Source organism: Pygoscelis adeliae, unplaced genomic scaffold, assembly GCF_000699105.1.
Source record: "Pygoscelis adeliae isolate BGI_AS28 unplaced genomic scaffold, ASM69910v1 Scaffold38, whole genome shotgun sequence".
In the NCBI taxonomy this organism is placed as follows: Eukaryota; Metazoa; Chordata; class Aves; order Sphenisciformes; family Spheniscidae; genus Pygoscelis; species Pygoscelis adeliae.
In genome coordinates, this window is record NW_008825614.1 from 16,710,882 (window position 1) to 16,724,837 (window position 13,956).

General features: G+C 43.4%; 1 protein-coding gene across 1 annotated transcript in view; it reads left to right on the top strand.

The window, feature by feature from the left end:
- Positions 1–13,956, top strand: part of STAB2 (stabilin 2) — an 87,486-nt gene that overhangs the window by 40,306 nt on the left and 33,224 nt on the right. Inside the window, 12 exon segments of the mRNA XM_009333055.1 lie at positions 409–504; positions 1,283–1,378; positions 2,367–2,414; positions 4,831–4,967; positions 5,322–5,436; positions 6,396–6,473; positions 6,650–6,742; positions 6,856–6,963; positions 9,752–9,883; positions 10,955–11,092; positions 12,471–12,521; positions 13,738–13,830. Coding sequence (XP_009331330.1) covers positions 409–504; positions 1,283–1,378; positions 2,367–2,414; positions 4,831–4,967; positions 5,322–5,436; positions 6,396–6,473; positions 6,650–6,742; positions 6,856–6,963; positions 9,752–9,883; positions 10,955–11,092; positions 12,471–12,521; positions 13,738–13,830 — 1,185 coding nt within the window.

The window sequence follows — 13,956 nt, forward strand, 5'->3', positions numbered from 1 at the left end:
GTACGTCTTCTCACGTTCATTGCCGCCTTCGGCACTAGTCCTCACCCATTTTGCTCTGCCGGTGCTTCCTACACTGTTTTCTTCCCCAAATTCTCCTCTCCCTCCCAGCCACAAGGCTATTTCCGACAGTGCTCTCTACCCAAAGCAGTCTCCTTCAGTTTCTACCCCAGTGCTCACTCCCTCCCTCCCTCCCTCCCTCCTACGTGGTGGTGTTCTGGCAGCAAATACTTTTTAGTAAGTACATTAGTAGATGTCAGGTATAAAGGTCTTCTGGATATATTAATTAGTGTCATTCCACTGAGGTCAATGGAGCTACGCAGAAACACAGAGAGACTAATTCACCATGTCTAGAATATGTACACTATTTTAATCGTTTTAATTAATTGCTGTGTTTTATTAAAACGACAGAATGACTGCAAGTGTAATGATGGATTTCGGGGGAACGGAATTGAATGCACACCCATAAACTCATGCCTGGAACAAAATGGAAAATGCCATCATCTGGTGAGTAATTAATCACTCCCCGAACAAAGTGTTCAGATACGTATCACACCTTGCCTCCGGTGCACACCATAGAGTTTCCTTGCCATTTCAAGCCTGCAATTTCTGTTTGAGTTGGAAAAAAGCTTTCCAAGCAGTACTACAAGCACCAAAAATGCTATGTGAACCACATCAGTATGGTACATGCGCTGACGACAGACAGCAAGGGCTACTCCCAGTTCTGTCTGTACAGAAGGACTTTCTCAAGCCTGGCGTAAATAAATGCTGCTTCTCTACCAGCAATTACAATTTGGATGCAATAGACTGTTGAGGTGTTTACTCAAGTCACGCATCTCTATACAGGTATCCATCAGCTTTATCAGTAGCTGCATGTGTTCAGCAGACCTGCAGACCTCTTGTAGTGCCTGCAAGAGCCACACCAGCCTCAGGCGGGATGCAGGGACAGAGCTAAAGAAAAAAGCGTGGGGGAGCACAGGATGGGTCTGCCATAGTCAGGTGCAGGAACAGGGCCCAGTTTATGTAGGGAGGAAGTAAGAAAGGGTGGAGCAAAGAGTTTAGACTCCTAGACTTGGTGCATGGTGGGCAGGTGAGGGAGTTAGTGCCCTCAGCTGGTGGAGTTTGTCCTATAGGAGGGTGAGGATGTCTATGAAAGATGGTATGAAGATCCTTTGTTAAGGTTATGTCTGTATGTGAATGTGTATCAGGAAGAGGGTTTACAGGCCATTCTTGCTTTTAAGTGGTCTCCTGAGTATTTGACGAGTTCTCTCTTTCTGATTCAAAGGCAACTTGTCAGTTTGAGTCTTCACGTGGCTGGGAGTGTGTGTGCCCAAGGGGCTATGAAGGAGACGGTAGAATATGCTATGGAAATGCCGCAGATGTAAGTAAGACGGTCATCTTCTCTGAGCACAGGACCTACTGCACAGTTCTCACACTGGATCTTAACCAGAGAGACAGCAAAGCTATTATAAACAGTTAGAAAAATATGATGCCCACCAGTGCTGTCTGCAGACAGTGTTCCTGCTGGAGTCTCACACAAAAGTGATCTGTGTTTAAAAACATAGCTTGGAAAGCAGCCTAAGGGATCTGAGCATATTTCTTGAAGACAAATTGAAAAATGCCAGCCCCAGAGGCCTAACGTGCAGAAGTGCTCAGCACTCACCTCCCAGCTGGGAGCGGCGATCACCCAGCTCTTCTGAAGTTCTGCCTCAAGGTCTCTCTCAGTGGAAACAGTCAATTTATCATGTTAAAACAAACCATGCTGACCAGCAGGCAAATAAAACCAAAACAAGTAAATTGGTGAAATAAATATGCATTTAACAGCATAGGAAAAATGAAAGTGTCAGCTGTCCCAGCCATCGGCAATAATCTTACATGGCTCTTAGCACTATCTGCCATCCCTGCTCGTACCATCATCTATCTCTGTTCGAAGTACTGTGGCTGAATAAAGGCTCTCCACTTGCAGGATGATATGTAAGATGCTGTACAAATACCAACCAAAACAACACAGCTTTTTTCAATTAATTTTGCACTGAAGAAAAGACTTAGGTTTACATTCCCAGAAAATTAACGCTTAGCCTGAGGTCAGTACATGTTACGTATCAAGGTCAGGTACACCTAATACACCTAAGCAATAGACGGCCTGATTTTCAAAAGACTTGGTAACTCACCATTCCCATTACCAGAAAGTATCCGTACTAGAAAAACATTAATGTCCTCCCTTTTCACACATACTGAAAACCTCCTCCTCCGTGACATGTCAACCAGGCCAGACACAGCGGGTTACACCACAGGCTACAGCAAGAGTACTTTGGTACAGCTAATTATAGCTTGCATACTCATGGCTCGCTCTTTCTCTCTCTAATCAGGAGTTATCTACTCTGTCAGAAGCAGCTGCATTTAACCAATGGGTTAATGTAAGTACACTTCATGGTTGATTTTTTTAGTATGTTCAAGTTTGCAGAAATACATGAGCCTTTTAGCCTTTAGAAATGGGAACCTCACAGCAATATTCCCATCACACAGCAGAGGCCCAAGCTCTGGAGAGGCATCAAGTGCCTCTCCCACCAGCCACAGCAAGGCTGATCATCCGGTTCCCTATTTCTACCTGAAAACCAAATTCTGATCCCAAATTCAGGCAAGTGAGGAAGCTCCACAAGCAGAAGAGCAAGTTACAAGCCCATCCTCTGAGGCAGGGGGCTACATAAGCCATGACTCATTCTGTACATAAATACACCGCAGTCCAGATGACCAGCAGCAGGGTACAAGCAGAGCCTGAATGTGCGCCCAGGTGGCTCCTTCCAACTTCCCTCATGCAATAAAACTACACGTAAGTGGAGAGGGAAGGCAATGCCTCACCCTTCCATTTTCACTGAGCCCCATGCCAGGAAAATGCAACCGTATGGCTGGTCAGTGTGCTGCTGCCACAACAGGCAAGGAGGAAAAAACTCGGTCTGTGTGGGCTTGACTGAGGTGCAGGAAACGAAGGAAGAGATTAGCTTGTTTGGCTTCAGATTAGGGAAGAAACGCCAATTTAGATGAAAGAAAAAAGTTCTAGATAGACTGATTGTCGCTGTCTATTTTTTATTTTCACATGCTATCATCTATTACTAGCACAGCAGTAACATCAGAGCTCCTACCCCACTGTGGTTGGCACTGTGTGAATAAAGATCAAAACCAGTTTCTCCCACAAAGAGCTTAAAACCTAAATATAAGAAGTGTATAGCAAATACATCGCAAACAGAAAGGAACAGGGATATGTTAATGAATAGCATCAGAAGCAGAAGCCACAGCATATTAGCTGCTTTCATGCTTTTCAAAGTTAGACGGCTCGGGGATCGTTAAAGCCCGCAATTGCAACAGGGACCTCAGGGAGCTGCTTAAAAGAGAAGCCAGTGTGGCTAATTTAAATCAGTTATCTGCCTGGCCCTGAGCTCAGGCTGCAGCACTGGACACTGTAAAGAGAAACTAATGAAGTTAAAGAAATGAGCACAATAGGAAAGGCTGTTCACCTGCTAATGTGCTTTTTAGATAATGAAGTGGGGGAGGGGGTGGGAAACAGGGAGCAGATTCTGTATAATCTATTGAAACAGGGATGTGGAAGTTTCTGCTACATTTCAGAGAAATGGTATCCCTTAAATTAAATAATGGTAGCTACAAATATGAGTGAAATAGGGAGGTATATCCATCTGGGGGGGGGGGGCGACTTTCTTACTGTACACGGAAGGTTATGTTTACGACTTTTCATAACCAAATATTTTTCACCCTAGCCAGGAAGGATGAGAAAGGGAAGTCTGTTGCTATTTCTATATTTAAATATTTGGAAGGTGACAGTGATGATGGCTAGAAAGAAAGATGATCTTAAGAGAGGCAAAATTTCCAGCTATTTAAGGGAGCCGATTCTCTTCTTGACTTAAAACCCAGTGTGGGTATTGAAGGACTGTCCAAAACAAGCCAGCTTCCAGGCAGCATACCAGCTGCAAAAAGGTAGAACCCAAGCTCATATTGCTCCCTTAAGTTTTGCAGTATCAAAAATGGCAAGTTGTGGAGAGTGTGACAAGTTTGGAGAACCACATCTTCAGCAAGATCACATTCAAATCTTTGGCTCTCCTTTCTCTACCCCACAAAAACATCCACACAATTGGAAAAATCATCTCCAGTGGAGGCTCTTTCCATCCTTAAGGCAGGAAAGGATTCCACATATGGAAGATGAATCGGTCCATGCATACTACAGAGCCCACATCCCCCATCTAAAATCAGAGCTGTCAGCAGCAAGCCCCACTGCAGTGCTAGTGGGCACAGATATCCCTTGGACATCTTGAAAAATTCCAGCCATGTTAAATAGTCTTATTCCAAATGGGAACATTGTGTCACGTGGGTTTCTTATTTCACGGTTCATAATCCTGCCATCTATTAAATAGCATGGAGTGCTCTGTAAGAGCAGGTTACTTGAAGTTATCACTAACCGGTAGTATTTATCACCATGATTTATTTTTTTTTTTTTAACATTCAAGTGCATAAAATAGAATCCATGAGACAGACTAACTTTTGTGGGAGGCAACTTATGTGTTTCATAATAAAAAACAATTCTGACCTAAACATTGCTTCTGCCCTTTAAATGCTGGCAATCTATTCTGTAAAAAATAGACACTCATTTACCATTTTTGTACAGCTGTAAGTACTTTTGTTCAAGTCATTGCTCAGTATAATAGTTTTTCCTCTCCAGACCGGTCACAAAACACGTCACATACTCCACCTTGCTAAAAAGTCACCAGCTGCTATTTATAGATCATCCTCAGGATGAATTATTTTATGCTTTTTACTTTCATACAGGAGGCTGAGATAAACTCGGTGTTGTCCACCACCTCAAACCTAACTGTCCTCGTGCCTTCTCTTCAAGCGATTGAAAACATGGATGAAGATGAGAAAGCCTTTTGGGTGTCAAAGAGTAACATCCCAACTCTACTGAAGTACATTAATGGTTTTGGGTTTGGGCTTTTTTTTAATGAATTGCTTTCCATTCCAAACAAGGCTTTGGTCTAAAGCCTCTAAAGCAAGACAGCTCTTACATTTTTAAGGGAGGGACATAGGATTCCCCTTCTAGTTACAGTGGTATAAAACTCTGTAGCAACTCCACTGAAAACAAAGACATTGTTTGTATTACATCAGAAACGTTTAAAGGCCAAGCTAAGATCAGAACATAGCTGAACTAGGTATCGTACAAACAATTCCTGCTTTAAACCACAGTTTTAGGCACACTAAGCACATTTATCTGAAAAAAATGAGAAAATACAAAACCTTCAAATCCAGTTAATTTCCTTTAGGTATCATGTATTGACAGGAGCTTACAGCTTTGCTGATTTCCAGAATTTATCATCCTCTGACATGCTGCCAACATCTCTACAGAGCAACTTCCTACACTTGTCTAAAGAAAATGGGGTGAGATGATCTGAAAACCTCTCCGGTATCATACACCAAACCCTGACCCTCACTGCCACTGGCTTTCTTGTATTACAAAACTACACAGACATTATGTACCTGTATTTAAAAAAAGACCATGTCATAAAATTAAAGAAATAGATCAATTATATTGGGCCCTCTGGGAGAAACGTTAACTTGATTTTCTCCACCACTTTACCTAGCTGAACTTTGTCCACAATATTATTTGTTCCTAGTGCCCCTGTAGCTGCTGCAAATGCTGGACAGTCTCGTAGCCAAACGGAAGCAGAGTCCCTGCCTGGCGCAGCCTGTGTGAACTAATCTAACACAAAGAGCATCAAGGAAACCCAATAACTTATTTTAGGGAACTGGGAAGACAGGAGGAAGCAGTGATACCGTGCACATGTCCTCATGTGCAACTTGATAGTCCCAAACCACCTGACAGTATTTTTAATGGTAAATAGCTACAACTGACAGCCCTTCCCCCTCAGCCTTTTTATTTATTGCTCCATGTTCTGAGGAGGATTTTCTGGGACTCCACATGGCACATTTAAGCACTTCATTCCCATTAAGGGAGGGAAAAGTTCCCTTTGCCTCCCTTCCCCGAGGGAAAAATCATGAATGGGGTCCTTCAAAGCTGCACAGACACGGGAGCACATGAATCGGCACAGGAGCTCATCCTGCCACGGGGTGGGGGTGAGTGCACCTACCCTGAGTAACCACCCCAGTGCGAGCAACCCCATGGCTTTGCCAGTCTGCGCGCGGGGAGCAGCACCGAGTCCCAAAGTCACCTCTCCTGCACACAGTTCCCTGAGGGCAGGTGCACACTGGCATGAGCAGAGCCGTGGTGGAGCCCCAGGCAACCGTTTGGGAAGGTGTGGAAATCCACAGCACGAACCGCCGGGAAAACACTGCCACCATGATGCAAAAGCAAACCCTTTCTCTTTTCCCTCTTTCAGAGCCTCACCCTCGAAGGCGCTCACATCGTGGCTGGCGACATCGCATCCACAAACGGGATCATACATGTTATCGATAAGGTATACGGCCGCATAGGGAGGATTTGTTCCTCTGCACCACAAGCAGTGGAAAATAATTAACAACACTTGGAAAAAAGTATTTGCACAGAACCACATTTTCTCCTGCATCTGACCCTTGCAGGTGCTACCACAGCATGTGCACATGCGCTGACGTGGGATATCTGCTTCCTTTTCAGGTTCTGACCCCCCTCCACAGCACCGTCATGCCGAGGCTGCTGGCCCGCCTAGAGCAAATGCCCGATTACTCCATTTTCAGGGGCTACATTATTGTAAGTTTTCATATCCTTTTAAGAACAGCAGCAGTTCTCTGCTTTGTTTGCATTTGGACTGGTATCAGGCTATCAGTGGTCATTCTGATTTGTTTTTATGTGTTTCACAACAGCAATACAGCCTGGCAAATGAAATAGAAGCTGCAAACACATATACAGTCTTTGCCCCAAATAATGATGCCATAGAAAATTACCTAAGGGATAAGAAGTCTGCTACTCTGGTACGTATTACTCACAAGACTTGTCTTAACTCAGTATCTCATCTCAGTTTCAAGGGGATGGATTGAGAGGACACAGAAATAGGAAGAGGGATTTGGTTTCTAGAAATCCAGTAAGTTTGGGTTTGCTTTTAACACCAAAAGAGGTGAGGAGGGATGGATCCACCTATATTTTCCTGGCTTGCTAGAAGAGCCTAGCTATTTGTTCTGGGTTTTGTCCTTCTCTACATTAAAAACATGCTGCTAACATCCAAGACATTTCATCAGTAGACTTTTTTTTTTTTCCCTTCAAAGATGATCAGTACAGGAATGACCAGGAATAACACTGAAATTAGTTTCCTAGGTAAACAAGTCCAGTCCCCTGTCATCACTAGCAACCCCATCATTAACAATGCCACAAAATATTCTGACTCTTCCCTAAAAATTCCAGATGCTTGCCCTGTCGCTCCTGCAGGAACGCTATTGCCCAGCCACTTTCCACAGACTGTTTCTAATCCCAGTTTACAAGCACCACTGGCCAATCCCAGGGCTCAGAAAAATTTCTGAAATTTTCCTGGCTAGAAAAATTTCCACAGGCAAACCCCATTGCTGCTGCCCACTCCCAGGAGCCTCACACCAGGCTCATGCCTGACCTGGCCACCAGCTCCTCTCACCAGCGCGGACATGTCCATCCCACCTCCCCTGCCGACCTCAGTCCTCATGCCCAGAGCTAGTTTATATTATTTTGACAGCACACCTCCGGCCAGTTTACATCCCTTTATTCTTATGCCAGGAATATGCTTTAGCTGAAACAACTTTCTCTCTCTGGCATTTGTGCCCTGACATATTTGCAAGGCCAAACAGCTTTCTCAATCCTGTCAGTCTCCTCCCAAGATAAGCTATGCATTTCCTGCATCATCCCAGCACCTTTCTTCACACCTGCTCCAGTTTGAAACAGCTTTATCAAACACGCATATCGAGAGCCACACTGCAGAGGAAGCTTTGCCCATGACTTGCTCAATGACATTAATACTTCCCTGCCTCTTCCATAAATATTTACCCTGCCACAATCTGTCCCTACTTTTCATGGTCTCCATTGACAGCCAGGAAGCTGAGGAGCACGGGGTTCAAATGACTCATCCCGAAACATTTACCGCCAACTGGCAGACTCAGGGCAAAAGTCCCGCTTCCTGCCTCACCGGAAGAATTCACACATGATCAAGCTACGTCTGCTCAAATTACTTTTGAACACCATTTTAGTTAGTTTCATGAGATGACATCATCATTTCTGCATGACTGTAAGAAGCATTTATAACAAACTTTGAGAGATGCGTAGGTAGCTTTAAGACATCAATCCCGTTGGATTCAGGTTACACATGCACAGAAATCTTTTTAATTTCCACTACTTACCAATATGTTTCTTCTGTCTTTCTTCCATCCTCCCAACCTTGCCTGGTGTGGCAATCTGATAAAGAAAATGAGAAAACAACCATAAGGTTAAGCCTGCCTAAACCTTATCCTCTCCATGAAACACCTTGGGAGAACTCTGCCGCAGAGGGAAGAGCTCGGCACAGGGAAGAGACCCCATTTCTTGGCCTCGCTGGAAGCAAGGGTTTTTTTGCACTCTGCTGGTGATTAAAGACAGAAATGGGGATGCATGAGAGTTAACTTTTCCTCCAAAGCATCCAAGTCAGGAGGATTAAATAGGGTTGGACATTGATGGAGGCCTAAGCCTTAGTAGATTAGCTCTACCTTAATTGCCACCTTCTTGCCTGCAAATATTTCTTTGTCAAATCTGTAGAAAAGAAAGCAGAATGAGCCCCACCGTATGAGATGTAAAGACCACTACTTCACCCTGTGGGCAAAGCCAGGCAACATCACAAATCTTGCAACCTGGGGTTGTTTCATGCTTTCACACACTTTTGAAGGAGCTGAAGAGCGAGGAGCAGTATGAATGTTCAGAACAAGGGGACAGCAGGCAATGGGATTTCCCATAAGCACCTTTTACTGCAAAAACATACAGCTGCAGCAGCGCTATATCTGTTGGCTAGGCAACTCCTAAATCCTCCAAATGCCCCAGCTTCTCTCACATCTACAAATCTCTCACAAACACATTCTCCTTCTGCTTCCTCCTCCAAGTCAGGGAGAGCTCTGGGAGTCCCCTGCTTCGGAACAAGATGCAGAAGCTTTGGGAAGCCCTCACAAAATTTTGACGTGCAGAGAATAATTTCACCGCATCAATGAAAAATGAACACACTCTAGCAATAACGCATAGAAAACTTTCCAATTAACAGGTGTGGCTCTAGCACTTTATTGACTGAAGATGACCTTAAAGATTAAAAAAAAAAAAAGAACACCACCTATAAATTGCTGTAAACGTTCCTCTATAGGTTATTCAGGGATTCCCAAAGGAAGAAGGAGTGCATATGGGGAAGATTATAAAAGCATTCATGAATATGCAACTTTTGATGTCAAATGAACTCATGAAGTTCAAGAGTCCTAAAAAAAATCATCTGACTAACTTTTCCCTGAATCTGTCTCTTCTGTGTGTAGGGTTGGCTGACACTAACAGGCACAAGCAAACCCTGGTCCCGCCAGTTCAATAGCCTTCCATCCCCCATGGTCAATAAAGTTTCATTATGACAGGAATGTGGACTCTCCACAGTAAGAAATATGAAATAACCTGCCAGCTGGAGAAGCTTCTCCTTAAATTCAGACAATCTATGTTTGGCTTATACCCTGTGGGAAAAGCTATCCCAAAGAATTTTCCATGCTTTTTTACGTAACTCTGAATTTAATCGTGTGTTTGCAGGATGAAGGCCAAATCCGCTATCACATTGTGCTGGATGAGAAGCTCCTGAAGAACAACCTGCACAACGGCATGCACAGGGAGACCATGCTGGGGTTCTCCTACCAGGTTGGGTTCTTCCTCCACAACGGCCAGGTACTGCTGCCTGCACTTGCTCAGAGAAACAGGTTTCCTGCTTTTTACAAATCCAGCTTCAACTTTAAACTAACATGCAGTCAAAAACAGCTGTGCACCCCCACATGAGCTTCTGGGACTTAATAGCACAAAAGATGTCACTCAAATGAAATGTTGCTCTCAATTCAAAGTCACCCTCGAAGGGATCTTTGATTGAATTTTATTTCAGTTATGCTGTTCCCATTTAGCGTTGCATTTTAGAAGCTACTGTGGTGGACATGCATCTCTAGCAGCTACAAGCCCGCACCGCAAAGCAGTCATTAATCTGACTTCCAAGAGCTATTAGAGACCTGCCTTCAATTATAAAACATTAATTCTCTTTTCTGTGGATTTACTCCACTTTCAATCCTAAGAGCTCAAAGCACTTGGCAACAAATATGAATTTCCTTTCAACACCACTCATTGGAAAACCAGGCACAGCAAGATTAAGCGACACACCCAATTCTGCGGCACAGCCAGGAAGGGAACTTGGTCCTCCTTCTTCTCTGCCCCAGAGCTCCCTCCGGGCATAGGCAAAGGAGGACAGAAAGCATCTCACCAAAGCAGTTTCAGCCCTGCTGCTTGCTCTGCCCACAGCAGAGCCTTAAAAGAAACATCTGCTTGTGGGGCTGGTGAGGGCACGATGGGAGTGTGGGGTAGCAGTGAGATGATGAAAGCCTGCCTTGAAGGAGCAGCTGCTGGGAGGTCTTCCCTGAAGCCCATCATCCCCCACAGACAGCAAACCCAGCTCTTGGCTTGCTTTAGGCTCCTTCTTCAAAACCTTTACACCCCACAGTGGAAAAAGCTGCTCTCCCAAATCCTATTGCTAAGAAACTTCAACAGCTTCAACTTCATCTCACACCCCCCAGTCCGGTGAAGCTCCTAAGTGCAGCAAAACTGGGATGTGAGCAAGCGCTCGAAATTAACGACGTTCTTCGGTTTTCCTGAAGTGAGGCTTGTACATTGCTCCTTCTTTCACCCACTACTGCTGCAGTTACCGTAAGGCTACGAAACAGCTCTGCTGCTTTCTAACTGATGGCATTTCTTTTGCAGCTATTCATAAATGATGCACCTATAAGCTATACAAATGTTGCAACAGACAAAGGAATTATTCATGGTTTGGGAAAAGTCTTGGAAATCCAGAAGAATAGATGTGATATCAGTGATACCATGATCACCGTAAGTGGTTCTGTTCATACAAATGTTTAAAGGCCCATCAGAGAGATCTATAACCAAACACAGCTAAGATGTACAGGATACATGACACTGTATTTCCCGGTAAGGAAAGCATGCATTTTCTGCAAAGGGTGTTCCTACCAGAGTTTTAGCATCTATTAAGATTGCTTTGATCCTGCAATCAATGTACTGACAGCCTAGATAAAATATAATTAGAGTAGCACAAGCAATTCCTGAGCTTGAATTTTCAGAAAATAATAGTAATGCACTATTCTAATACATCTTCTTAGCCAGGCCACTTGTTTATAAAGTAAACAAGTGAAAAAAAACTGGAAAATAAAATCTTTTTAGTAAGGAAAAATGTTTATTTTCATTCCAGGTGTAGATTACCGCTGCACATACGCATGAATTCCTCTGAGTAAAGCATTCTCCCTCTTTTGTTCCTTTTACATATGAAATACAAATGGGTTTACATTCCTTTAAAGGATAGGATGTGGTTTCCTCAAACTGGCAGAGAAAGGTTCCCTTTGTCTTTTCTCCTGAGTGAGTCAAATAGGACAGCAAACAAGCAGGTACCTCCCTTTTTTATGGAGCATGCAACGAACTAGACAAAGAAGACAAAGTGAGACCTGTGCTTCAGTTAAAATTTAATAGGCATGAACTTTCACAGCTTAATTCTTTTCCTTGGGATACAGTCCCATATTTGAGTGTATTCCACCCAAGGCGTTCCCCCAGCTTTGCTCTGTCAGGTACTAACCAGGCTTTGCACATAGTCCTTTGGTTTCCCATGGAAAATTATTTTCCCTGCTATGTTCAAATGCAGCAACATACTTAAACAGTCATTTAAGCCTTACTAAAACTAAGCACGTATTTAGCTAAACAGGAATAATATTAAACATTGTATATTAGGTACAACATGCACCTAAGCATTTTGCAGAAACTGACCTTACGTGTGCAAATGAGTCACATGCATATAGCATAGGACATACACACTGTATGAGTTTTCCATTTCCAAGGTGCTATTGCCCTTGTGCCACAGGCAAACTATGTCCAAGCCCAGGATTTGCCTCTTACTGTGCTTTCGATGGGGAGGCCTTTGGGAAGCATTGCTTTAGAAGAGCAAAGCAAAATATCCAAAAGAGCTTTCCTTCTCCTTCCCCTTGGGAGAAGGCTTCCCATAGGGTGTCCCTACAGACCCGCTGGTAGGCATGTTCTTCCTTGCTGAGCAGTCCAGCTACCCTCACCACCTTTACCAAAGGGATTATCCTGACTATGCACCCTGAGGGCTTGGTTTAGAAATATAGCTGGAAACGATGCATTTTCTATTGAACAACCTGTCTGCAGCTTTATACAGTCTGTTAACTACCTCCCATTTGTGTTGCTTAAGGAAAAGTGCAGAATTTGTTCGCAGCCATCAAGTTGTCCCCCAGGAACAAAAGAAATAGTAAGTATTTCATCATTAATGCTAATATTTATTTTTTTTTTAAATCAAAACTGAGCATGGATGCATTCAATCCTGTTTTTAATATAATTGCCTCAGTTTCAACAAAAGTTATCGTAGTTACTTCAGCCTGCTAAATACATTGCTTACAGTCAACGGACTCAATCCACCCTGAGAGCAAGGTAGCAGAATCAAGGGCAGCTCAAAGATAGTTTTATGTTGAAAGACCAGTTTCTAGTCTGCATTAGGACAACTGAAGACTCCTCCAACTGCAAAGGTTAACCTCTACCATGCAAAACTGAGGGAGTTGAACATGGTCTGGAGTATGCTCACTACAGGAGGAATTACAGAAGCAGCTTTTAGCCCTTTGAATCAGAGATGTACAGAAGGGCAAACTCAACCTGTCCCCAGCAACATGCTGTGAGTTATGGTCACAAGGAGACTTGGAGACTATAGAGGCTGTGGGTGCCCAGGTCCAATGCATGAGAACTGCAGATATTTAGCAGGTCCCCATCAACCATGATAAGATCTAGAGTTTCTCAGCATCTAAATTTCTCCGGGAAAGCCCCTCTGTTGGGATTATATAAGCATATTTTCCTTTATTATTTTTTATTTTTTAATTATGCCAGTAATAGGATTCCAAAGCTGATCAAGTCCCATCCACCCCATTAAAGTAATTGGCTGAAGTGCTCATGAGTAAAACTCAAACACGTTAACATTTCCTTGCCAATGAGCAGCTGGATGGATGCTTATCTCAATCTCCTAACAAGTGTACAATGAGACCAGCAAGCCTTTTTCTGCAAGCAATCTTTCCCAACTGTGTCCAGACCTGGAAGACAAAATTTCAACAACTGTTTTTGCAGAACTTTGGCTCTCAGTTTTCCAAGAGGAAGAACAGGAAATAGGTCAGGGAAGAGAAAAAAAAAAAAAAGTTTGTCAAACTTCAGAAAAAAAAAATTCTGTTCAATTCTGAGCACAGGCAGTATTAGACACATCTTTAAAATGCCACAGGGCACTGAGTTAAATTGATCATATATTTGCTAGCAAAAATCATTTAGCTAATGCATTTTTATTGCTAAAAGTATTTCCTTCATTTTCATTGTGAATGTGTGAGTCAGTGCACAGCATGTATAAAGTTAGTGTCCCATTTTTTAAAACATTTCAAAGTAGCTGATCAATATTACCCAGAAGTGAAGCCATTTCTCCAATTTGTGTTCAGGCAGGGGAGAAGAAATACTGCATCCTCTCAGAAAACAGGAGAATGTACACCATCCAGATCGGGTGCCAGACAAAGTGTGCTAAAACCATCATTGTGAGTATACCGTTTCTGTTGCAGTAAAAGCCAGGAAACCCCAACCCTGAACTTCACCCTCCTCGTAATCCCCACTAAACACAGGCAGCACATCAAGGCGGTCCCTGACAATGTATTTATAGGCTT